Genomic DNA, 26,717 nt, shown 5'->3' with positions numbered 1-26,717 from the left:
AGAAACTCTCTGTGCAAGCCACAACATACTATGTCTTAACAATCCCATCTCAGCCACTGGATGCATCTGATTATTCTACATCTCTTCCTTGACTGTATGTGTTTAAACATGTCTACAATGACTTTGGAAAATAAAAGAAGACAGGATAGAAGAAAGAAAGAAGGAGTTAACTATTGCTTAGGGGAAAAAAAAAAAAAAAAAAGAAATTGAAGTTTTGAATCAGGAACTATAGAAACCAGTCTATAGAAACACATGAAGGAGAAATATTTACAGGGAAATAACACTACTTCAGAAACAGAGCTAAAGAAGTTAAGCAACATTTCGCAAATCCTAGGATCATGTGAGCTGTAGCAAAGGCTTTGGAGAAGCATCCAACACACCAACACACACAGTTCTTTTTGTTCATATCTGAAAATCAAGATGGACATTGGAAGGTATAAAGCAATTTGCTTTTCCCAGGAATGATGTCTGCTCTGCTGATCTAGATATAATTAGGGGGTGCTACACTACAGTGAGTGTAGTATCATATATTAAGTACATAATTTTTAGTTTGGGAAACTAAATGAAGTATTTCCCAGCACAATTAAAATTTCCATCCTGTACTGAGCTCCTTCAAAGCAAAATTTGCTCATATATCAGGAAAATAAAGATAAAGGTAGATATTTGTATTTCTCCCTCTCACACAAACATTTGCTGTTTCTGTTTTAATGTGTACAAGGAGGCTTTTTACCTCCAACAAGGTCAGCAACACCAAAACCATTCTGAAAGATGTTCAGCCTGTACAGAGTTAGCAAACATGGCCACTTCAGGCCTTCACCTCTGGTGCTCAGCTGTCCTTGCAGTTAGAAATATTTTCCTCACTTTTGGGGTCTACACTGTAGGTTCACACATGTGTCCTGGGTATTTAAACTCTTCATATCATCGATTGAGACCTAGCCATTGTAGTTGACGAAATATAGAGAGCAATTATTCTCATCTTAAAATCCATTTCATATGATCAGTTCAATCACTCTCTAGAATCCATTGTCCAAAATGTGAGCCTAGACACCTAAATAACATGGATATCTACACAACAAAACACTTAAAGCTTATTCCACCTCATTACTCATTTGCCTGTACTTGAGACACTCACTTGGGGCTGGCTGCCATGGCACAGGAGCTATGGAGACCTACCTCCTTCCAGGGCAGCTGGAGGTCATGTGAGATTCCCTAGAGTTTCTCAAATATCACTAATGCTCAGCCCAAACCTCAAGTCTGAAATTAATCACTGTTGTTTGAGACCACTCCACAGTCTTGGGGAACAGTCACTGTTTCTCTTTTAGGAAAAAGCTTTCAAAAATTTGACAGCATTTATGATGGCTCCACTCACTCTTCCTTCCATTAAACAGCAAACACAGAGTCATAAAACCATTACTTTAATCTTCCTTTTCCAGACTCACAAAAATTCACATTGGGCTTCATAGAGTATTTCCTAACAGAGCTCATCTCTCCTCCTGGATCCAAATATACTATTGCAGCTGAGACCCTATCTGTGCTGGCAAGAATATGAACATTATTTTACTTACCATGCATATGGCAATCCAGTTTATGCATTCCAGTAAAATGACTGATTTTTGTTAGTATCATTCAAAGAATGCTGAATCATTTTAGCACTCAGTTTTGCTAGGATCATAGGACTGGTTTTTAGATAAAACTTTTCAGGTGGCTGTTGACAGTCCTCCTGGAGTTATTTCTAGATAAGATTTTTTTTTAACTGCATTTTATAAATTATTATCCTATATTATGACATAATATGTTGTAATTTATTAAATATTGATTGTATAATATAAATGGCATCATTTTATTCATTATAATACAAAGTGTTATATTATGTTCCTGTTATTTTCTATTATTTCTTCAGTTTGTCAAGGTCTTGTGCCATAGTCTAAACTCAAAATTAAAAAAAAAAATATGAAATGTAGCTCCACATTTTATCTGAAAAACATTTCCTTATTTAACACACTACAAATTCACCCAAAACAGAAGGCTCAGGCAAAGTAAGGACAATAATATTTGCTATACGCATTGTGTCACTACCCGATGATGAAACAGCCATGCATCATTTTTACTAATCAGAGGATATTACGCAGCATGAGTCAGAATGTCATTGATTTACAAATTAGCTATATAAACAGAGCTGAGAAGTGTGTTCAATAGCTCAAGAGCGAAGCTGAGGCAGACGGAGCTGAAGTGAGTGCTGAATAGCTCAAGAGAAACTGAGGCAGACAGCCTTCAACAAAGATGAAGACCCATTTGCTTCTTCTGTTGCAATATGTGGCTGTCTCCTCTGCTTTTCCTGTGACTCCAGAAGCAGAAGATGAAAGAAAAACCCTAGAGCTCGTAGAGGTAAATATTTTTCAGTGCGTTCTAAGTGAAACACAAGGTAGTTATGACATAACTATAATTACAATTCTTTTCACAAAATATGGTTTGAAATTAAAGACTTTGCAGATGTTTAATGAGAAAGTTTTTCCTAGAAATCTAGAAAACATGAAAATTACCTGGAACTTATTTACCCAAAGGTTGTCTGAATATTGTATAACTTCAATTTTGATATTGTCAGTAAAATAATAACAAAGCTACCCAAGTATGAGTTCTAACAGCAAGACCTGTGGCTGTGCAAAATCAGTCAAATTTAGCAACAATTTAGATTTCAGAATGTGCTGTGAAACTTGTGTTATGACTGGTCTCAGTAGTATAAGGGAGGAAACTTGCTTGAAGCAGGCATGTATTTCAGTGTTTTGCTGGGTGTATCTTTTATGGCATACTTTGGGGGAAAAAGGACATCTATGAGAAACAACACTTCCATAGACAAATACTACTCATTGGAGACAGAACTATTGCAATTTACTAAGAAGAACTGAGTTCTTAATATCAAATTTTGTAGTTAAAAAAAAGGGCGTGATTCACTAAGTGCTGAATCTCTAATAGTAGTCACCTATTTTGTTGGGAGTCCTGGCTGTGTGGAGTCTCGCTGCCAATCTCTGTTTCCTTAATGAGATCGACTGCAAGCTTCCTCATAAGCTTTACCATTAACTGGACACTACAAATAATGTGGCTTTAATTATTAGTAGTAAATATTAGATTTTAGAGACTTTTCTTCATATATTCCATCAGTGAAACAAGAAATACAGAAAATTATATGAAAACTGTATATCTGACTCCACACCAGTTCTTAGAGTAAATAGGCTGACCTGCTCTTGGTAAACACGTGGTATGCTGATATAGGAATAGTTCAAGATTACTTAGAAAATGTAAGTGGAGACAGCACTGATATGCCACAATGCTCTTCTTTTTTTAAAACTCTGGTTCAGAGTTATCTACAGAACTTCTACGATCTTCAAAGGGATCACCAGCCTCATTTAAGAAGCAAGGGTGAAAATCACCTTGCTGCAAAACTCAAGAAAATGCAGGAATTCTTTGGACTAGAAGTGACTGGGAAACCTGATCCTGATACTTTGGAGATGATGAAAAAACCCAGATGTGGTGTACCTGATGTAGGAAATTATGTGTTCACAACAGGGAATCCCAAATGGAAAAGAAATCAACTGACATACAGGTAAACTTTCCTAATCTGATTCAAAAGTATATAAATGTAGCTTCTCAGCTCTGGGTGGTTTAAAGTACATTATGCCATGTAAGGACATCCAAAGTGATTAATTGATTTCTGGAAGAAGAGAGGCACTCCAGAAGGCAGTATCTAAAATGTAGCCATTATTAGTTTTCCTTCATGAAAAATATGTCTAAGATTTCTGACTTTTGCACATTACGATATTTCAGCAAAAATGTTGTATACTTAAAAACATATAATTTGTTTGCTTTCAAGGATTTTGAATTACACCCCAAAGATGACAAAAGATGATGTAGATCAAGCAATCCAAAAAGCTCTCAGTGTCTGGGCCAACGTGACACCATTGACATTCCAAAAGGTTGAGGACAAAGATGCAGATATAGTGATCTCTTTTGCTTATAGAGGTAATATTGATATCTTTATGCATTAAATAGCCTTCTGCAATCATAGAAATAATTTAGGTTTCTAACTGATTTTTTCCCCTCTTAATTTTAGACCACCAAGACAACTCTCCTTTTGATGGCCCCAACGGGCAGCTGGCTCATGCTTTCCAGCCTGGTGAAGGTATTGGTGGAGATGTGCATCTTGATGAGGAGGAAGAGTGGACAAAAGATGGAAGAGGTAGGAACTCTGTAACTGGATCCATTTACATAGTTTTAACCTCATACAATCTTAGTTTATGTGATGCTTAGTTCATGAGCCTGATTACAGGCAAAAAGTGAGCAAAAGTGGCAGTACTTGATGTTTAAAATTGCTTTTATTTATTTATTTATCTATTTATTTATTTATTTTGGTCATTTGTAGGAATCAATTCATAGAAAAGAGATTTTTAGGTCATAGTGGTTAAAACTTAAAAATACTTCTTTTGTTCAGATGAAACCTAAAACTTTGATATAGGAAGCCCTGGCAGTAAAGTTCTCAAGTCAAATCCTTACAAGTTTGGTGCTAACTAGGGTATTCGAGTATCACCAGAACAGTCATCTCAGTGTTTGTGTTGGAGGGTTTTTTTTTAGTTTTTAACCTCCACTCATCATTGGCATGATCCTTGATCTGAGTGGTTAATGTCACAGCAGGAGAAGCAGGATTTGTGGTTAAGACATAAGGATACTAGAGAAAGAACAATGAGACCACAGTTAACATTGGCTATTTTTTAATAGCTTTTCTCATTCATATAGCTCTTCTGTGACAATAATTTTGAATTGTGATGTTGAAAGCATTACCCACAGCGTCTCTTGTACCTGTAGTGTATTTTGGGAGGATGCATAAGTGTTTCCCTTATCCTTATTCCAGTCAACTGTTCTGAATATTGAGTTTTTACCTTGTTATATATGGTTTTCATCCTACAGGCTACAATTTGTTCATTGTTCTTGCCCATGAGCTTGGCCATTCACTGGGTCTGTCTCATTCAAATGATCCTGGAGCATTAATGTATCCAACATACTCCTACACAGCCCCCAGTGAATTCCTTCTTCCTCAGGATGACATTGATGGCATTCAAGCCATCTATGGTAAGGAAAAAAATATTTTTATTTAATATTTCTATTTGGGAGGCTGGTAAACAGTAATAAGAATATGTTTAAAATATGCTATTGCTGAACAATGGATAACAAAAGTGAGAAAATTCCTGGGAGTTAGCTTCAGCTGAAGCCCAGTTCTGCAAAAAACTCATTTTGGAAAAGATGATCACCACCAGTTTTATCAACATTAAAAGCCTATTTTTAATGATACACCCCTAGTTTAATACCATATACCTTCTCATTCTCTGTAAAGAGGGTTCTTGGTGTCCCCAAAGACCTTCTGAACACTGTCTTTACAATTCTCCATACTAAAAGATAAAATATTCTTCCTATAGGACAGTCTAATACCGCTGTGCAGCCAACAGGACCCATAACTCCACGAGCTTGTGACCCAAATTTGACATTTGATGCTATTACTACACTACGTGGAGAAATAATATTCTTCAAGGGCAGGTAACAAAAATAATACTAGTACTAAGAGAAACACCAGAAAACCACTGTGTATTTACACAAGTGAGAGTTCTCAAATCATTAATCCCAAGAACACCAGCTGACAAGACCAGTGAAGGAGATGTGGGCTTGCAGACTGTTTTCCCACTATTCTGCTGCTGTGGCCACTGCTGCAACAGACTTGTCTCTGAACTCGATTGAAGGAGTAGCAAAGCAGGAGCATTCAGACATCCCTCAGCAATGTGCCCAGGAGCAGGGGCAGAACTAGCCGCACTCTTATGTAGGAAGATGTCTGATAGGTGGTTACTGGACCCAAATCTTAGCCTGCTTGTCCTGCAGAGAAGTAGAAAGGCTCATATTCACCTTACCTGACTTTTCACATGCAACTGAGGTGCTAAAGAGTGCAGCTGCACTAGATTTTCTTTAGATTTAGTGGAGGGGGACATTCACACTCAGGTACACATCTCTCCCCTTTTACCCCAAGAGCTGTAATAATTATTTTGCACTTATGAGTGGAATTATTTTACTACATAAATTTTGTTTAAACCAGATATATGCTGCGCAAACATCCTGCAAGGACAGAGACCGAGCTCAATTTTATCTCACTGTTCTGGCCAAAGTTACCATCAGGAATTCAAGCTGCTTATGAAAATGTTGAGCGGGATGAAGTTTTACTTTTTAAAGGTAATGGAATCTGAAGTTATGTACTATTTCTAATGAGCCACTCCCTACATCTTTGCAAACTATGCAATGACAAAAGTAAAATGTTTTTTAGAATAGATCAATGAAACTAAGAATTTTACAAATCTGCAAATAATTAAGCCAGAGGATCATAGAGTTATACTGCAGTAAGGGATCCCCAGAGGTCATAATCCTGAAAACTTGCCCCTGTGAAAAACAAGACATGCTAATATAATCCCTTCTTGAGGCCTAGTTATCGTCAGGTAACAGCATTTTGCTTTATGCAGAAAGATTTTTGCTGAATTTAATTGGGAAATACAGACATTTGTACACTACTGTTACTGATACGCTTATTAGTACTTTGTGATATTTTGGGAAAAAAAATGACAAAAAATGTAAGTGGGAAAGCATACATTGAGGGGAAGATTGTCCACTGAAAATATCAATCATTCCTTTTCTTTAAAGGTCTCAAATGTGCTTTCAGTGTCTCAAAAAATTTCATTATGCACATATTAGAGTACAATATATATTACTATATATGAATATGTTCATTGCATCTAAAATTACTGAAGCATTTTGATTAGACATGTGCCCTTCTTAATAGTTTAATTTGATGCACTTTGTCTACTTTTCAAAATCTTGTATAAACAAATAGCATATTACAGGAATTTAATAAACTTAATATGCCAATCCAATGTCAGTGGATTAACTCACCAACCTTCAGTCCACTGCCTCGGTTGTTATCCAGACAAATACTTCATATTAATTTGAAAAAAAATAGTGGAAAAGTACTACCCATACAGCTTATGATTCTGATACTTTGGTCATAAAAACAACTGAGCTTTCCACTACTTCACGATGTACTATTAGAACCCAGTGTAAGAACTAGAACAATTTTCTAAATTATTAAACTGAAAGGAATAAAAATACTAGTGATATCTAAGACACCTTGTTTGCTACACATCTAAAACAGAATTAAATGCTATTTATAAACAGTAAAAAAAAAAAAAAAGAAATGTGCTTATATTTTTCAGAGGATAAATATTGGGTTCTCAGGGGATATGACATTGCACCTGGCTATCCTAAACCAATCTATCGTTTGGGGTTCCCAAAGACTGTTAGAAGAGTTAATGCAGCTTACAGTGATGAAGCCACAGGAAAAACATACTTCTTTGTAGCTGACAGATACTGGAGGTAAGAGTTAATGTTCATTTATTAGAAGGAATATTTTCACTTGTCCCTGAGGACCGACGTATTTCTATAAAATCCAAGAGTTTAAACAATGGTGTTTAAACAGGTATATTGCAGAAATTTAAACAGAAGTCTCTGGAGATTTAAAAAATTCAAGTTTTTGCTAGGAAATATCAACTTTTCTATAGGATTTTTTTCCATTCATTAGATTGCTGCAGCATCAATTTAATTATTGGCAGATGAATGAAACATCTGCCCAATAAAAGAGTAATTTTCTAGTACTAGGTTCTTCTCCACAACAGTGTTGGTTTTCTGTGCAATGTTGTGATAGTGCCCACGTTTTGCCCACATTTCAAACCAAGTGAACTGTTAGTAAAAGGTGTTGTAACTAAATTTCTCTATGAACATACTATAAATATTATCCAGCTGATTGTATTTAGAATTCAAGTGTAGCTCATGACAAATTTCAGAGAGTAATTTTAAGAAGTCCATCGTTGACACAAATACAAGTGTGTTTCAAGATTTTGCTACTTTCTTCTGCTCCCAGGTTTTATATTTTGCTTTTACACTGAATTGGATATCCCAGTACCTCAAAATAGAAAAACTCATTTTACATGTATGTGATGGCCAAGGCTCTGGACAGTCCAGAAATGCATTAATAAATTTCCAGGCTTCATTCTAAAGGTCCTTGAGAGCCTTGTTACAAACTTTACCAAAGGCAGGATTTTCAAAACCAAGACGCTCATAATGCAAGAACCTTAATACATAATAGAAATAATCAAAAATCTACTTTAGCTGGTCTTTATAAGACTTCTTAATAATAGTAAAGTTGTGTATGTGTATGAATTGGCTTTGGACTTTCAAAATATTGTCTGCTTCCTCACAAATTGTAATGTTTCTCGTGTTAAGATATGATGAAAAGAAAAGATCCATGGACCATGGCTACCCTAGGAAAATAGTCTCTGACTTTGGAAAAATTGGCAGAGTTGATGCTGTTTTCATTAAAGATGGTAAGTAAATCATACCTTTGATCTGGGTTTACGTGAATATTTGGGCTTCTGTAGATAGAATAATTTGTTTTCAAAAACTTGTTATTAACCCAAACTGAGATGGAAATTAAAAATAACAAGTATACACAGAATCATAGAATCATAGAATTATAGAATGTCTGGGCTGGAAGGGACGTCCAAAGGTCATCTAGTCCAACCCCCTGCCATAAGCAGGGACATCTCCAACTAGATCAAGCTACTCAGAGCCTCATCCAGCCTGATCTTGAATGTCCCCAGGGATGGGGCCTCCACCATGGACTGTTTATGTTTTGGGGTTTTTTTTGTTGTTGTTGTTTTTGGTTTTGTGTTTGGTTGGTTGGTTGGTTGGTTTGTTGGTTTGTTTGTTTGTTTTTTTCCAAAATAATGAAAAGAAGTCACCTATGAAATATAATTTGATTAAATTTTATTTCTAGGCTATGTGTACTTCTTCCACGGAACAACTCAGTTCCAGTTTGATCCTCGTGCCAAACAGGTTGTTGGACAAATGAAGAGCATCAGCTGGTTTAACTGTTAGATGCAATGTTTTTCCATATGCACACTGTATGTTTTTATCGGCTAAAGATTTCAGCATTTCATTACTATTGTATAAAAATGGATTTCTGCCCAAACTCTGTGGGAGTATAGTATTACTAATTATTTATTGTAAAACAAACACAGTTATGTAATTTATCATGTTTACTAACATTAAATTATGTTTGTCATATTGCTGTGTCCTTGATGTCTTATTTGCACTAATACTCAGGAGCCAAGTTAAGCTTCCAAACATTAAAAAACAGTGCATCACGACACATCAGATCTTTTTCCTAAAGCTAGAGGAAGGAGAAGCCAGCTGGCTCTGAACTCCATCCCCCCACACAAGCCCTGGTGAAAATCCTACAGGTAATTAGGCCAGATGGAGGTCATTAGCATCACTCTACAACTCATACTTCCACTTTCTGTTTCACTTTCTGTTCCACTTTCCCCATCATCCACTCTTAGCCTTCCCTCCAGGGTGTAGGTCATTGCAAGTGTAGGTGTTTTTGTGGTCTTTTTGTTGTTTGTTTGTTTTTTTTTCTTTACATTTTTGGGCTTAGGAACTGGGTTTAAGATCACTGAAATCAGTCCCTTGCTATGACAGATAGCCACATCATATAAAAGACAAATAAACCTCTTTACTGAGGGCTCTTTGATGTGCTTACTACTCCCAGAGTTAGTAAATCCCTCCTAATTTCAATAGGCTAAAGGATGAAATTTGTTTACAAAATGAAAATTCTTGGCCAAAAATTTTTCTGATACAAAAAAAAGAACAGACAGCCTGACTTCCAGTTTAACTGCAATTTTTTTTTTTTCAAATATCCTAAAATAAAGTGGTGTTGGAAGGGTTATCCACTTTAATTTTTATGTTTCAGCTGATATTAATAGTCATATGACTGTAACAAAATGTATTATCTCATACAACACCTGTACCATTTAACATACTTCAGAGGAAGGCTTTAGGTTACTATAACAGAAGTGCATTTTGAGAAAAGAATGTGTAACCTTATAAAAATATAGCCATTACATTTTTTTTCATTACTTAGCTGTCTGTATTAGAAGCTTATTAAATTGTGTCCTTCATAAACAAAGAACAGACTTTGTAGTTCTTGCATTTATTAAATTCAGTATAAAAATTAGTCTAAATGCTATTCAAAGTTAAGAAATTGTAGAACTGAAAATTAACATCAATATATTACATTCTTAATAAAACCTAAAAAAAAATTATAAAATAATAAAAATGAAATTAAAGCACAGTAAATCAAAGGCTTTCATGAAGAAATAAGTTTATGTGAACCTTGTTCTCAAAAAGTGATTTAGGTATAGGTATCAAACTTTAGTAGCAATGCTATTTAATCATATTTTCTTAGGTAAGCCAGTGCTATTGAACTACCAATGACAATTAAACAAAAAATTATTTTAGAAGTATATAAATCTAAAATGATTATGTTATTTTAGCAGAGATGGTCTCCAAACATAAGATTTACATAACATTGGTCTTACTAGACCAATTATATATTTATTATATAAAATAAAATTGGAGGTGCTGTTCTCTTCAGATATGCAGTAGAAGCAGATCTCAAGGTGATGTCAGAACAGCTTCTTGGATTTAGGGCAGAACACTCACCCATCTCTGGAAGAAAAAAGTAGTGAGTACAAATGGGGCAAAGAAAATACTAAATGGAAGATGAGGGGCAGATGTTTTGGAGGAAAGAGAGAGGTAAAGGGTAATTTACAAATCATGGAAAATTAAGAACTTACTTAAAGAGAGGATGAAGTTTATTATGGCATATTTTTAGTCCATGACTTTTGGTATCCTATGAAGTTCTGATTTTCAGTTGTCAGGCATATTCTTTTGAAATTTGTTTTGTGGATTTCCCTTGAGTAGGAAGGCTGAGAGTTCAAAATGAAGTTATTTCTTTGTGAGAAACGTTCCCTGTGCTTATGTGAGTGAATATTTCCTTTGCCTTTGTGGCCATGGTGATTGCTCCATTCCACCCACACCATTAGGAGGAGGGCACATGTGGTGCTGGCAGCTCTTGCTCTGCAGGCACAGACGCTGCTTTCAGTAAAGTGGAATCTGGGTATTTTTTTGAGCTCAGTCCACACAATCACCTGACACTTTCTTTCCCCCCCCTTAATAAGTTTATGGTCCTATTTGCCAATTACTGCATTATGGTAGAGCACCAAACCACTCTCTAGTGTCTTGTTCCTGTTTCTGTGTATAGCCATAGCCCATATCATTATTAACAGAGACAGATGTTCCCAGGTAGGAATCCAGTTTCCTAAATACATGTTTAGTGCATTTGAAGTGCTGTAGGGTATCCAAGTCATGCCAGTAGGAAATGACTGCTGGGAGACTGAACTTCCCAGAGCCTACTCTGGCTCTAGGCAATCATGTTTGGGTGGTTGAAACCTGCCCTCATAGGCTGCAGTCTAAAGGTTTGCTGAGGTTTAAATACATTATTTGAACCATTCACCCTTGTCTCATATTTTTCATTCAAGCTAATGATTCACCTTTTTTGACTCTATGGTAGGATTCAGCTTGCAAAGTAGTGGCTCAACTCAGCTGACCAAACAGGTATCTAGTGCCATTAAGGTACCTGAAGGTTCACAGCTGGCCTCCAACTATCACTCTAGAAGCCATATGTCCTCTCTAGGTCCTGGATCTCAGCCGTCAGGCCTGTGTCAGTGTCTCAGGTTCACTAGTTTGTCTCAAAAGCAACATACCACTGTTTAGGCAGCTTAGTAGCAGCCTAGGTGTTTTCATGTGATCTCAGACTCTCATCATAGTCAATGGTGTTGGTCAAAATATTCAGTCAGCTCCTGAAAACTGCCCTAATCATCCTACATTTATGTCCTATCCTTGGACAGATGAAGTGCTTTCCAGATGCCACTTGACCATATTGATTAGATTTCTCTTGATATAATACAGGCTTAAACAGTCAACTCACATGCAGCCACCCATGTTATGAACACTTAGGAAAGATGAGTTCCTGCTGGTATTGTGTTATGATCACCACAGTGTAGCAGCATTGATGATACCTGTGATGTGTCGTTTGGTGCTACCAATGTGATGAGGATAGACAGTGACCTTTCCAGGTTAAAACATAGGTCTCATTCCTGCAGTGTGGATAAACCACTTCTACGATTAGAAAAGAAGTCATGACGTAGATCAACATTCACCAGCTCCAAACTAATGTCAAAGATAAGCATCAGGAAACCATAAACAGCAGCTGCTTTTGCAGCTTCTTCTTTTCCCAGACCTTCAGGCCAGATATAGGCATTTCTGTGAAACATTGCTTGCGAAAAAAAACGTCTTCAGGCACCTTTCCCACGGGCAGTGGGAACTGGTTGCTATGTTGTGTAGATGGTCAAGTTGCAAAACCCTACCAGTGCTTTGAGTGACGTAGGCTTCCATCATCTGCCACTCAGATGTCTTCTAAGCATAATGTAGCTTGAGTTGTTATCTGAAACTAGAAACATAGAGTAAATGAGTTGTTTAAGCTTCTTTACATTCAGTAAAGACAGAAAGCACGTGTAGAGGCCACTTCATCATGTTCTAAGTGACTTTCTGTTCTGGAAATCATGCTTTCCAGAGATATTTATTAATGTATTTCTCCAAAGAATGCTTAACCAATAAATGTATAAAGTTAGGTGCAATTAATTCAAAACCTAGCTGCTCTCACTGTCTCTATCCTTCCACTGCTACCTAGCAGACAGCTGGTGAGGATCTGATGGCCAACTTATGAGACAAACGTAGCAATTTAAAGACATAACACAGATCTCAAAAAAGAAAGTTTGTACTTCTGGATAAACACACATGTGATTTCCAGCATCAGTATTCTGTTGCGCTCTTCATCTCGAAAAATATTTGTCACAGTTTGTACCTCAGTTACAGAACTAAATGAATCCAGGCCTCTTACTTTACAATACAATGATAATAAAAAGAAATTAAGGGAAGAGTTTGGGTTTTGTTTTGTTGTTTTTTTTTTTTATAATAGTAGTTGAGAAATGCCATTAACAAACAAATATTATATTATGAAATTTGGGCTAGAAAATTTGTTATCAGTGCCTCCAGCTGGAGAAAAGTTTGCTGCAAGAGATAGCAAAAACCCAAAGGATTCCCTGAAATCTGACATGAGGGTATTTTTTACAACAGTTTTGTAAAAGTTGAGTACATGCTGTCAGAGCTCCTCTGAAGTGCTGAACACTTTCCATTCCCATTGCTGTCAGTAGAAGAGGAAGGTGCTAGGCCAGCACAGGGTTTGTCCCATAATTTGTCACAGCCTGTGTGACTCTTGAAACTTCCTTTATTTTGAATTACTTAAGACAGGAAATAATCATATCCCCTGTGGCTAATGTGGTTAAACTGAAGAAAACTCTTGTGATGAAATGGCAGGCAGATAGGTGTAGGTAGGTAGATACATTAGATTAGATAAATGCAGACAGATTTAAGATTATTCACATCCTTTAGGCTGAATTTATAAGGTAAAATATTTATCATTTATGTATATCTTGGATTTCACTAGTATAATCTAAAGGAAACACACCTTTTCAAAGGGTTGCAGGGAAGAGGTGAGGAGTGACCTCGGGATTTAATTCATTTTCCAAAACACCTAGTCTCTCTTTATGGATCAATTTTAAAAGAACACTTTTTGCTTACAGTAATTTCTTCCAAAGTTTTAATTTTTTTTCGGATGGGATTCATATCTGGTGAATGGCTCCCATTTTCTAGGCCGAGAATGGTTAAAAGTCTCTACGTTTGGTGGCTTCATTTCATACAGTGAAGTTAGGACAACTTAAAAGATTTTACATTTGTCTGACATTTTATCTGCCATGAAACTGCTCAGTTTCACTAAAAATTCTGTGTAAAATAACAAAAATAAAGTGTCTGTTTTGAAACGGTAGCCAAGCAGCTTAGGAATATTTAAACACTAACTGACTTCAGATGTCCATGAAATTGGATGGGTTTAATCAAGTTTTGTTTTGTCAGCCAGCATAGTGTTATAGGATGTGTGGAGGTGGTCAGAGCATGATAGACTCTGAGTCAGCCCACAGCTGGCTCTATAAAGCACCTCATAACCATATCAGCTGGGATGTGAGAGAGAATGCACACAGAGCAGAGAGCAGACTGCTCTCCTACCAGGACAGAGACAATAGTAAGAATGAAGGATCTTTCACTTTTGCTTTTAATGTGTGCAGCTGTTTCTAGCGCTCTTCCTGCCCACCCAGAGAAAGACAGCAAAGAAGGTGATGCAAAGTTTGTACAGGTAACTACATTGTCTGTATCTGATATCTATTGAGTCCTCTCCTTTCAGATGTAATCTGCATGTTCCAGCTACACAGCAGTTTGTTTGTAGACAATGCTATTACACAGAACTCTGTTACCCAAACTTTACTAAAGTAGGATATAACTGTACAAACTGGGAATGTCAAGTGAACAAGTCAGGGACAATGCTGTATGTTTCTGTTTAGCTGCGTTCCTCAGGTAAATATCTGTTGTGCTCCAAAATCACGGGCAGATGGTTTTGCCAGCCAAGTGCACAAAAGAAAAATAAGTTAATATAAGTCCTAAGGCATTTAAGAAACAGATAAAATTATGAAAAGTGTTTGCTTGATTTTTTTCATTAGGATTATTTGAATAAATTCTATGCTGTTGAGCCAGATCCAAATCAACTTGGATGGAAAATAAATGTTGATTCCACAGCTGAAAAATTTCAGAAAATGCAAAAATTTTTTGGTTTGAAAGTGACTGGAAAACCGGATACTAAGACATTGGAAATGATGAGGAAACCAAGGTGTGGAGTTCCTGATGTTGGTCTCTATGGTGTAACTCTGCCAGGATGGAAAAAAAACAAGCTGACATACAGGTAGTGTTTCAATAACTACTTTTTGAGTTTATATTTTGGTTTTGTGGATATTTACATTTGTTACAATTAAATACAACTTCTATAGCAATTGTTTCCAGTTGGGAACACACAAAAAGTTTCTCTTTCCTCATCTGTTATCTATGCATACTCATGAGGGGTCTTTCTGAGAGTCAGGCTGGATATTTTACATTTTCTGAGTCAGCCACAGTATTTCTGTCATGTATCACTTCTGACAAATATTCTGTGAGCCAAAGAGAAATACCAATTGTACCCTGTACAAGCCCCGTTATCTTCAAAATTTGCTAAGACCAACAGCTTAGTAGTCACAGAAACCAGAGGAGACAACTTTCCTCATACTCAAGAGACAACCTGCTGGCAAGGGGACATTTTGAGAAAAACTGATACCATGCACACAATTATTACTATGAAAAAATATGTTGGATAGTTATCACATTCCTCAAACTCACTCAGTTCAAAGTGAATCTTGAGAGCTATTGGATTGTATGTTAAATTGCTTCTTACATATATCTGTTCACTGTCTTAATATTAGAGAAATTCTTTCTGCAAACACTAAGTATTATTACTTCAACCTTGACTGTAGAATCGTGAACTACACACCAGATATGAGCAAAGAGGATGTGGATAAGGCAATCCGGAAGGCATTTAAAGTATGGAGCACTGTCACCCCACTGATTTTCACTCGTATTCATGAGGGAATAGCAGATATAATGATTGCTTTTGTGACCAAAGGTAATATGCCGACTGTATACCTATGGCAAGATTGGTTTAAAGATTTTCCAATAGTCATAAGTTCAATTTTCTTTCAACATCATCTTACCTAGCTCATGGACGTTGCCCTCGTTATTTTGATGGCCCCCTTGGTGTCCTCGCTCATGCCTTTCCACCTGGCAATGGTTTTGGTGGTGATGTACACTTTGATGAGGATGAAGACTGGACCACAGGCTCAGCTGGTAGGTGAAAAAAGATTTCTGAAGTGTTGTGCACATGGGTAAAATCCTTTCTGATTTTATTTAAATGAAGGAATGGACTGAGATGAAATACAGCATTGACCATAGGAGCAGTCTGAGGGTATTACAGGCCACCCACCAGCTGGGTTACTTACAATGGTGTTGATGTAAAACCAGGCTGATCTAGTCCATTTAACACTGGTAAAAATCCCAACGGGACAATCCTTTTCAGACACAAATGCTACAGACACAGGCGACTCTTACCTGGGGACTGGTAGGGCCCATGCCCACCAGAGTTTCACAACCTGTGGTAAAAGGTTTCTGACTTTTTTCCCCTCCTGGTGCACACACAGGCACCAAGCTTGGCACTACCAGGCACTGCAGAGAGAGCACACCGTGCCTTGCAGCAGCCTTCAGAGGAGATCCCCATCACCTAGGAAACATTACAGCCACCAGTGACTATGAAGAGTCTTTGCTAACAATACCAAGATAGACCAAACTATACAGGCTGTTAAAATTTTACTCTGCATTCAAGCTAGGATGGATTTATACATGCAAGTGTTTGAAATGCTGGGGTCTGAACCCCGAGCTGCGAATTAAGGTTGACATATGGGTGATTCCCACAGCCCTTCATACAGAGGGGGTGAGTTTGCCTTATAGCTTCCCCCCAGGGTGCGGCCGGCCCTGCAGGGAGAGCCATAAGGGAAATGAGCCCCAGGGGTCTCGCATTGAGTTGACAATGGTCAGGTGTCTGCTTGGGGATAAAAGCTGGGACCACTTGCAGGGAGTCAGGAGTGTCTGTCTGTGGAGTGCACTCCACAGAGCTTCCTGGTTCAGGGCAGACCTCCTGACTCTCCCTGGAGCTGGGCCCTGGTCTGTTTAGGCCTTTGCGAACACGGGTCGATCGGGTGAGAGTCGCCATGTGGGCACCTTTTTCTTATGTATTTAACTGGCTGTTTTGACTGTTTCCCATGCCAACTATGGGAAACCACAGTTCACTGTTTGTACCACCTGTTGTGGGCTGAGTCACATCTTTTGTGGGATGGTTGGGGTTGGCATCGATCATGTACAAGCTGGTTGACCTGTTTGTACCCCTGGCGGTCATTCACATCATAACGTTTTTGTCTACAATACAGTGTGTGTATTGGGGTCTCTTCCTGCTGGTTGTGTCATTCCTGTTAGGCCTGGTCATTGGCAAAACAGTGTTCCCCAGGCAATTTCAGCTGCCTGCCAGAATCTGCTGGTCTGAACCTGCTGTTCAGGTCACCCATAAGGTGTTATGCAGTGTGTAAGCTGACTGCAGGTGTGTGCCACTGGGCCAGAAGAGACGGGCGTGCCAAGTGCTCAGCCGCCTGGCTGGGACCCACCTGCTCCCCTCGATCTGCTCCCCTCAACCTCCAGGCTGGCCATAAGCTGACCCTGACAGATCCTTTGGTAGACAAGCACAGTACTCTATTATGGTACTTTAAACCCTTTTCCCATCCAGTTTTTGGGATGGGAAACTGCAGAGGAGAACTGCAGCAGGAGAACTGAGGTCTTTCAGGAAAAGCAAGGAACAAACAAACAGGCAGGTGCTGTAAGAGCACTGCATGAGGAGGAGAGGTGTGGGTTTATTGTGGTGGGGAAAAAAAGGAAGGATGGGGTGTGGACATGTCACACTGACGAAATTTAGTGTTTTCCTCACACTGGGACTGAATGGGTCAACCCCAGATTTCCTGCTGTTCCTCGGCAGCATGGCTCCAGTGGCCAGGCATTGCAGAACTTGGAGAGCTTGGAGAACTTGTGACAGGGGAGGACTGGAAGTACAAGTGGAAAAATTGAGTGTTTGTTTGTTTGTTTTGAGAAACAGCTATCCTGGCTTCAGGCAGCCTTTCTTGGGCAATCGCTGGCCAGCCTCTGCTCTGCCACAGAGTTGTGATCTTCATTAAGTCTGTTGATACTGCTGGCTCTTGCACTGCAAGACAGATGATCATTCTTCCCTAATTCAGAAATGCGTGCTAGGAGGGATGCATGTTGAAGGAAATTCCATTTTTATCTACTTACTGTGTTAACATATTTCAGTGTGAATAAACATGTATAAACATAATATTTTTAAAGAATATTTTATTTTACATAGCTGTAAAGAAATAATATGCTTTAAAGTCCTAATGATAAAAAGGTAAATCATTCTGCTAGCACTATATTTTTCCTTGTCCATTCAAGATCTCACTTTTCTTTCTCAGGTATGTAGGAGGTAGGGTGACAAACAGAGTAACACTTTGGTACCTCATGTCAGTACTGAGTGCATTGTCCCGTCCTTGCCCTGGAGAGCTGTTAGTTTGACCTGACTCACTATCTAATCTGTTCTAGCTCAGCCAGGAAACACTGCCAGGACACTCCTCAGAGCTGCACCCACACTCACCCCCAGACACGTACTCATGCCATACACATAATTTCGGTATCTAGCAGAAAGAACAGAAGGAAAGAGGGCCAAAAGTCACTCCCTTCTGATGGGGGAAGAACACAACTTTGTCTTATACAAAAATATGCTGACATATACCCTAGTGAATTTCAACATATTGTATGAAAACTGACACTTCAGCAATAGTCCTGCTGTGTTAATATCAGCCATTTACAGATCCAGATTAGACTGATCTCTTCTCTGTATCCATTTTTTAAGGGTTCAACTTATTCCTCGTTGCTGCTCATGAATTTGGCCATGCCCTGGGTCTTTCCCATTCTAGTGACCAGAGGGCTTTGATGTTCCCCAATTACGCCTATGTCAGCCCCAGCGAATTTCCCCTCTCTCCAGATGATATAAGTGGCATTCAGTCCATTTATGGTGAGTAAAATCCATGACTTAAAAAAGAAGTAAACAAAGAGAAATAATAACTTTCAAAAAGCTTCACCATAAAAATAATTGTATTCTAATGATATCAAAAATGTAGTTATATGTGAAAACCTTAATGTTTTTACAAATTTGGTGTATTCTTTCTAAAATGTCTCCCATAGGATCTCTGCCAAATTCCCCAGATATAAGGCCAGCCACCCCTACCTCACCTAAAACCTGTGGCTCCCAGATGTCTTTTGATGCTGTGACTACACTCCGACAAGAAGTAATTTTTCTAAAGGGCAGGTAAATATTGATGTGACATTTGTAAGATTTATTTTTTCTTTATTCATACAAAGGCTGAATACTTTTGTGGGTCACATAATTATGATTATAGAATTTGTAATGAGACAAACAGATTTCTGATCGTGGAAATAAAGCTTCAACCAGATAAAAGCTACATTACTATATTTTTACAGGATCCCTGAAAAAACATTCCTCATTTTTTTCCAGAAAACATCTAAGTCCTAACAAAGCCTTATTCCCAAATGTACACATGGTTGCACCAAGTCATGACGCAACTAAATGCTGCAACCATTTCCCAAGAAATTAGTATGTTCTATGATATACTTGGGCCAACCTCTCTTCCAGTCACCTATGCAAGCCCAAATTCATCCAGGTACATCATCCAGGGAACTGCTTACAGTCAGGCTCATCTGGGACCCTATAACTCTCTTATCATATGGTACAGGAACACCATGAGTTTTTCAGCTGCTTGTGACTGATCTCATTAATCAATTGATCAATACCAACAGAGAAGGGTAATGCCAAAAAGAAGCCAGAACAAAAAAACAAAACAAACAAAAAAAAAAAAAAAAAGCCCACACCCCAACCCACAACTTCACTTCCCAATGGGGGGAGTATTTTCCTTCCTGACACATCAACCCAGGTAACTCCACTGATGAGAAAGAGGTTGTAAGTCACAACGTTGTTCACATTATTGTGCAGATATAGCAATGTCTGTGGTTTATTATTTACTACAAAAACTGTTTCATATCTAAATCAGGCATTTATGGCGAGTATATCCTGATAATTCAGAAGTTGAACATGAATTAATTTCTACCTTCTGGACAACCCTGCCATCTGGTATTGAAGCTGTGTATGAGAACATGAAAGATCAGATCTTATTTTTCAAAGGTAAAGTATGAGACTTTTCTTTAAATTTTTCTTATGTGCATAAAATTCATTTTTCAAATAAATATTAATAAAAAAATCTTATGAAATTTCTTCTAGCTTTCCTACAACCTATATTAAGGGAATATTTTTTTTCTTTTAGTGTCTGAAAACTACTGGTGAAACTTTTTTTTTTTTTTAAACAGGCAATAAATTCTGGGTTATCAGTGGATATGAGGTGTTGCTTGGTTATCCAAAGAATATCAACACACTAGGCTTCCCTAAAGGTGTCAAGAAAATTGATGCAGCTGTTTGTAATAAAAACACAGGAAAGACAGACTTTTTTGTGGGTGACAAGTACTGGAGGTAAGAAAACATGACAAATATTTTCTTATGATTGACTCTGATATAATAATAATACAATTAAAATTTTCTTTCTTTGATGTTTAAGAGCTTAAGGGTGTCCTGAAATGGGCATTCAAGACATGGACTCATTTTGAAGCGCTATGGCTGGAAGCTGAAAGCATTCCAGCATGTAGAGAATGTTTACAAATACAACAGACCAAAGTGTCTCTAGAAGGTAAAGATCTTAAAGCTAACCTACTTCAGCAGAAGGCTGGCTAGGATGACTTCTGCAGGATTTCTCTGATTTCTGAAAAGTCCTGGATTATTTTATTTCTGTCAGAGAGTTAGAAGTGATAGTTCATTTTCCTTTCTTTGGCAGCTAGCACTGGATTTACAACATGCCTCTTCTAAATCTTGTTCCCAAGCTGGCATGAGTGATTCCTGATACCCAAATACCAGGCAAATGGAAGCAAAAAGGCAGCTTTGTGAAGCTGATAGATCTCTCCTACGTGCAAGGACAACTGTTGCAAAGGCCTTCTGCAGGCAACCAGGGGCATGTGTGGGTCAAACAGACTTTATTGTGACTAATTGTGGGGTTCCTCAGTGAGACATACTGTGTCAGCTGGATTTTGAGCTGTGTGGGTTTTCCTACCCTTTGTTTTTGATAGTTTTGGAAAGAGAATTTACAGTGTCTTGCATTGCTATTTTATTGCCTTGGTCACAAGACAAAGGCATGCAAGAAAGCCACAGCATGGATTTCTTACTTGGTAACTCATCCTCAGTCCCATGTCTCTATGAAAAGTATTTCTCGTATCCAGGGAGAAGTAAAACAAAGGCTCATTTGTTTGCTTGGGTGGATTTTTTTTTTTCCTTAAAGAGGAAAAATTTTAGGTCCTTCATTCAGCCCCAAAAATTCAGCCCCTTCTCATAAAATTTGTCCTGGCTCAATTCGGAACAACTTGATTGCATTAGTAATAAGTCAGCTTCCTTTTCTCCATCTAAATCTGTCAGCTAGCACAGGACTACGTACACTATCATATCAAAGTCTAAGATGAGTTCAAAATTCATGGAATAAATCTGTGCAATCGCTATAGGGGGAATCAACCCAGCTAGTTTCCATGCGCTGCCTGTCACACTGCTGTCATTAAGAGGCGATAAAACCCACCCCTGCTGTCAAAAATTTGAATCTTAGAATCATTGAATCATTTAGGTTGGAAAAAAGCTTTAAGATCACAAGTCCAGCTGTTAACCTAATCCTGCCAAATTCACTGCAAAACCATGTCCACAAGCACCACATTTATACGACTCTTTAAAACATGTCCAGGGATGATGATTGAACCACTTCCCTGTGCAGCCTGTTCCAGTGCTTGATAACCCTTTCAGTGTAGAAATTTTTCATAATATCCAAATTAAACATCACGTCGCACTACTCTTACTTCAATTTGTCTCACTCCAGATGCTTCTTTGGAGCCGTGTCTGCCTTTATCAGCAAACAAGTAGCCAACTCATGGCAAATGTGCTTGCCAGCATCCTGCAGATATTTGTGCGACTAGATAACTCTACTCTCCATAACCCATAACAACTACAGATGGGGGACAGCTTTTAGCAGCTGCTTAATTCTTTGCAGAATTGGTGTCTAAGCTCTGCAAAATTACATGTCTCCCTTCATGTGATTTAGGTTTGATGAAAACAGCCAGTCCATGGAGAAGGGTTATCCTAGACAGACAGTCAACGACTTTCCAGGGATTAGCCCGAGGGTTGATGCTGTTTTCCAACAGAAAGGTAAATGAAATGAGCTTTTAAGTAAAATTGGTTTACCTATAAAGAGCATACATTCTGGAGTTATGATAAATGTCATTATTGCAGTATCCTCCAAAAGATATAACTGACAGATGTTCTCCTGTGTATACAAAGATGATTCTTTGTTGGAATGAAGCTATTTCTTGTAACCATAAAATTATTCTTTACACTTTTCTTTCCAGGATTATTCTACTTTTTCCACGGATCAAAGCAGTGGGAGTTCGACCCTACTGCTAAAAATGTCACCCGTGAAATGAGGAGTAACAGCTGGTTTAACTGTTAATATGGTTAAACTTTTTTTACGCACAGCAAATGAGAGTAAAAATATTTCTAGATTAATAAAAGAAGGTTCATATATACACTCCTATACAGAGGAGGCAATAACACTAACTTTCACGTGTGTCTACTATGATAACAAATCAGCACGTCAGCTCTGATTGTATCTCCAAAGGTTAGAACAACACTGCATTTTTCCCATGATTAAGTGCAAAATGTCAAATGTAATTTATTATTTTATACTCCAGACAGGTTATCAAATATTTGGACAATAAACAGTTTTAGTTTGATGTGAACTGTTTTCTGCTTCATCTCTTGAAGTCATTTATATTTCTGAGGTGTGAAACACTTCTGGTTAATATGCTGACATCCTTCCAATGTAGTTTTTGTACTTTGCTTCTTTTCTGTCCAAACATCTTCAAAAGCCAGGCTTTTCATTAATCAGTTGCTTTTCTATCCTCTCTCCTGTATCTTCTCCTGTTCTTCTTTGACTGCTATGGCCTTGTCCATATCATATCAGTATTTTGCCACCAAGATGTCTCTAAATACATTATCTCACCTAGACCTATCTTTACAGTGCAACAATTAGCACTTCATCGGTGGTCATTTTTTTTGTGAATCTGTGAATGACATCCTTCATAAATCAGGCCTGTCCTATTCAAGAAACAGATTGAATAACCGTGTCTTGGAGCGCAGCCTTTGCTAACAAAGCCCATGTGCTTCCAGTGCACATGTATCTGAGCTACATGCTGCCATCACACAGGGAGAAACTCTTCACAACATCAGACAAAACTATAAAGTCACAGCCATATCCTCTCCAAGTATTTCCTTTACATTTAATTTTGGAAACAGGTCCAGAACACAGTGCCAAACGGCTGGCCATACTGCCTGCACGGCTGCATGGTACATCTGAGAACATGGTCTCACTAGTATTGGCTTGTCCTCCTACTCCCTAGCTCTCACATACCTGGCTGGTTTACACACCTGTTGTGTATTTGAGTAAAAAATTTTCTTTTGCTATGTGCTTTTACAGTACCAGATAGAACAATGCAACGATCTCAGCCTGAACCTTGCCTACCTGATATGGCGTAAACAACAAGAGTACCATTCTGTTGCTTCTCTAGCTATGAGGATCCCACTGGCTTGGCTTCCACCAGGGTATCAGAATAGAGGCTCAGGTATGCAGTTTCACTGATCCACAAAACTGATCACGGTGAACACCATCACACTCTAGATCCCTAACAAAATTTAAACTTAAAATGATGTGAAATGTTAGATATTTGAGTGAGATTCAGCTAACAAATTTACCTTTCTGTCTATCTGCATATCTCCTTCACATGAATTAGGGAAGATCCCTGTACTGAAAAAAGAGGAGAACGTTCTCCACTATGTTACTTATTTCATCCAGAGACTGTTCTGGGGCAAACCAATATCTTCAGTCCCTGGGGAAAACATCTCTTTGCAGATGAAGGCTAGTCAACTGGGTTAGAGGAGCTAGCATTCAGACAGCTATAGTTTGGTGACATGTATAGTGTCTTTGCTAGGTATCTTTTAGGTTTTGTTGTGATCCAAAATAGAGGGACATCCTACTTGCATCCTCTCCAATGCTTGTTTTTTTGGCAAGAGATACCAGCAGCTTTCTGTATCAGCACAAGCCAGTGATAGCACCTGCTTAGAGTGACACTGCCTGGGGAATGACCATGATACCCCACAAGACAAGAGCAGAACATCCTGGAGGCAGGTGAGATGGAGATGGTTCCTTATCTGTTTCTGTTTTTCCAGCCTCCTTAAACTCTTGTCCAACATTCAGTTCAACTGATGGTTGTGTAGAAAGCACAGTTTAACTGCACAGTCACAGAAGCTGTCAAGTTACACCAAAAAGTTTATACTCAGAGGCAAGATTACTGTTTCACACACACTCTGCTAAGTGTGTCATACAGTTGTAACTTTAGCTGCAAGAAAAGTTTAATCATTGAGTCATCAAGGAGATTATTCAGTTCTTTCTAATATATGTGCAAGTTCCTCTGTCTTCAGGTACATAAACAAACATCATAACTACTCTGTGCTCCTTCTCTCTCAGGTGAAACATTGTTTCACCATTTATGTAAGTTCCTTGTCTTAAGAAAGGTTAATGTTTAACAGTGAAATGCCGTCAATGTTTTCTGACTGGCAGCTTTGGCATTCTGTTAAACCAGCGTGGGGTGTGTGCTCACAGGTCACCTGCAAAAATAAATAAAGCTGTGAGTACTGCTTTTCCTCTATTCATGAAGAAGGCCTGAAACGCCACTCCCAGCACAAAAAGATTTGATTTTTGATTAGCCGTAACAGCTTGGGCACTTAGTTTTCCCTCTTCACTTGTCATTTCTTCGGAGGAATGTGAACCAGAGTAGGAGTGTCACAGCAGAATTCTGGTAAGTGACGAGTGCTTAGTGACGGTCCTTTCCCTCCATCTCTGCCAGGAGTCTGGTTAACATGGGATTACACCTTGCACCTCACTAGATCCTCCCACAACCCTAGAGAGCTCCCAGTGCCACCCCTCAGCACTCTTTCATGGCGCCTGTAGCTCTTCATAACACGTCTCCGTACTGGTTACCAGCTGAGTAAGCTGCAGCTTTTGTTTTTCTCCTCTAGTCAGCTGCTATTTTCCACAAAAACTGTAGAGGCCACATTTCAGTAGCAAATACAAAGTCAATTCAGCTTGACTGAACTTGGCGAGTACCTCCAGCTACTGTGGGACCAGATGGACACACAAACAGATACACAGAAAACAAGATCTCACCTGATCAAGCTAAAATAATTGTCTCAGTGTTTTTAGTAAACATCCTTCTTGCTTTCCACAGCACATTTGCATTTGTTTTTTTAATGTCATATTGCCTTTACTGTTGACCAGAGGAGTTCCAAAAGGCAGACAAGGCAAGGCAGAAAAGAAGTATGAAACCAAGAAGAAAGCTAACTCACACTTTTCTTTCTGTTTGTTTAATATCACAAAGAATAAATGGTCACTTGTTTCTCAGTCAATTAATGTTTCTTTAACAGCTGTTCTTCAAATAGATAAGTTTGTTATAATGAGACTGGATTAGGAAATGAGGAAAATATGCATCCTAATGTAATGTGTTGCTGAGGCACACAAAGTACAGCATCCTTGGTAGATTGTTCTGAAAAGTCCTGCTTGCTTCTCTGCCTGCAAGAATCTGATCTCCCAGCACTGGCATGGGAGTGCTTTCACTGCCAGAGTGGAGCAGGAGCTGTGTATAATCAAATCATTGCTAGAGCAGAGCTTAAAACCCACCTCTTCCCCATACCCTGTCAGGTGAGCAAGCTGTCCCCTGTGCTCTTGGGTGACACACAGATACCCCAAAAGCCTTGAGAAAATTGATACTGAAACTTTTTAAGGGTTTGATAGCTTAAAGGAATAAAAAAGACAAACATGAGAACTTACATATGGAAAAAAAAGTTGTCATTACCTGGATGTATGTATCAGCTCTTCCCTAAACTCACTCATAACTTCATGCCTCTTGCTGATAATTGCCCAAATTCTGATAACAGAAGAGGAAGCTGCAAGGCTGGTATTTGAGTGTTGATAGCCAACATGCTCTTTGAACAGCTTATAAAGTTTGAACCTTTTAGAACACAGAACCTTCAGACATGCCAGAACCATAGCCAAAGTGAAGTACTGAAGGCCAGTACAGCCATCGGCAGTACCAAGAGAGGATGCTGGCACGAAATGTAGATGAGCTGCACAATGTGCCTCGCTAATAGAGGGGAGAGCACCTCTCTGAGGGCTACAGACACAGGCAGAGACCTGCAGGCACTTTTGATGACAGCCATCTCAGTGGCATTACTACTTGTAAACAGACCTAAAGGTTTGAGTTGGGGGTTCTGCAGTTCTGGCTGTGAATCAGAGCTTTTCTTGGTCTGCCTGTACTTGTTAATTAAATCAGCTTGGGGCAGAGGGTGTTTTCTCTTGGGTTTTTTGATCATGTATCATGTGCTTCGCGTGTTTTCATGATCTGTAAGCACTGTGTCTTGCTACCTTTGAATAAGTGAATAGCCATAGAAGTGTGGGTATGGGTGTGTTTGAGTGCTCCCATTGAAGTGCCTTGCCTATGCGTGCGTGGGGGTCCGTGCAGCCTCTGTGGGGCTCTGCAGGCCTGTGGGGGCTAAAACAGAGGGGGATCTCAGCACCTGCATGAAAATGCCTTCTGTGCATTTTATGAACAAATGCTGTCTGTAGAATAGAGGGCAATTAAGCCTCCAGATGTATGAAAACACAGGGCTTTAAACCATCAGATAAAAAAATCAACATGAGACCTTAAACACTAGGTACAGGGTGAGTAACTCAGGCTTTTGATGTATTAAGTGGCTGTGGGGTGTCTGTGTCACCTTGGACTGATGAGGGCGGTGGTTGCTCCTGGAGCCGTCGCTGAGGGTACAGAAGACTGGCACAAGCCAGCAAAGAGAA

The 26,717-nt window shown here is 38.7% G+C and overlaps 2 protein-coding genes across 2 annotated transcripts; both read left to right on the top strand.

Annotated features, from left to right (window-relative positions):
- Positions 1-2,280: 2,280 nt before the first annotated feature.
- LOC103774352 (interstitial collagenase-like) lies at positions 2,281-9,012 on the top strand. The gene is made up of 10 exons (XM_008941753.1): positions 2,281-2,385; positions 3,354-3,598; positions 3,866-4,014; positions 4,106-4,231; positions 4,957-5,118; positions 5,463-5,580; positions 6,128-6,261; positions 7,293-7,452; positions 8,359-8,459; positions 8,912-9,012. Exons 1-10 carry the CDS (start codon positions 2,281-2,283, stop codon positions 9,010-9,012), a joined length of 1,401 nt encoding a protein of 466 aa, XP_008940001.1.
- Positions 9,013-14,179: 5,167 nt separating this feature from the next.
- On the top strand, positions 14,180-22,262 carry LOC103774351 (matrix metalloproteinase-27-like). Its single transcript, XM_008941752.1, has 10 exons — positions 14,180-14,284; positions 14,646-14,884; positions 15,486-15,634; positions 15,727-15,855; positions 18,512-18,673; positions 18,844-18,967; positions 19,728-19,858; positions 20,041-20,200; positions 21,858-21,961; positions 22,162-22,262. The coding sequence occupies exons 1-10, from the start codon at positions 14,180-14,182 to the stop codon at positions 22,260-22,262; spliced, it is 1,404 nt and encodes a 467-aa protein (XP_008940000.1).
- Positions 22,263-26,717: the final 4,455 nt, after the last annotated feature.

Source organism: Merops nubicus, unplaced genomic scaffold, assembly GCF_000691845.1.
Source record: "Merops nubicus isolate BGI_N331 unplaced genomic scaffold, ASM69184v1 scaffold13136, whole genome shotgun sequence".
Taxonomy (NCBI): domain Eukaryota; kingdom Metazoa; phylum Chordata; class Aves; order Coraciiformes; family Meropidae; genus Merops; species Merops nubicus.
The sequence above is the reverse complement of the archived record's forward strand: the minus strand, read 5'-3'. Positions and strand labels throughout refer to the sequence as shown.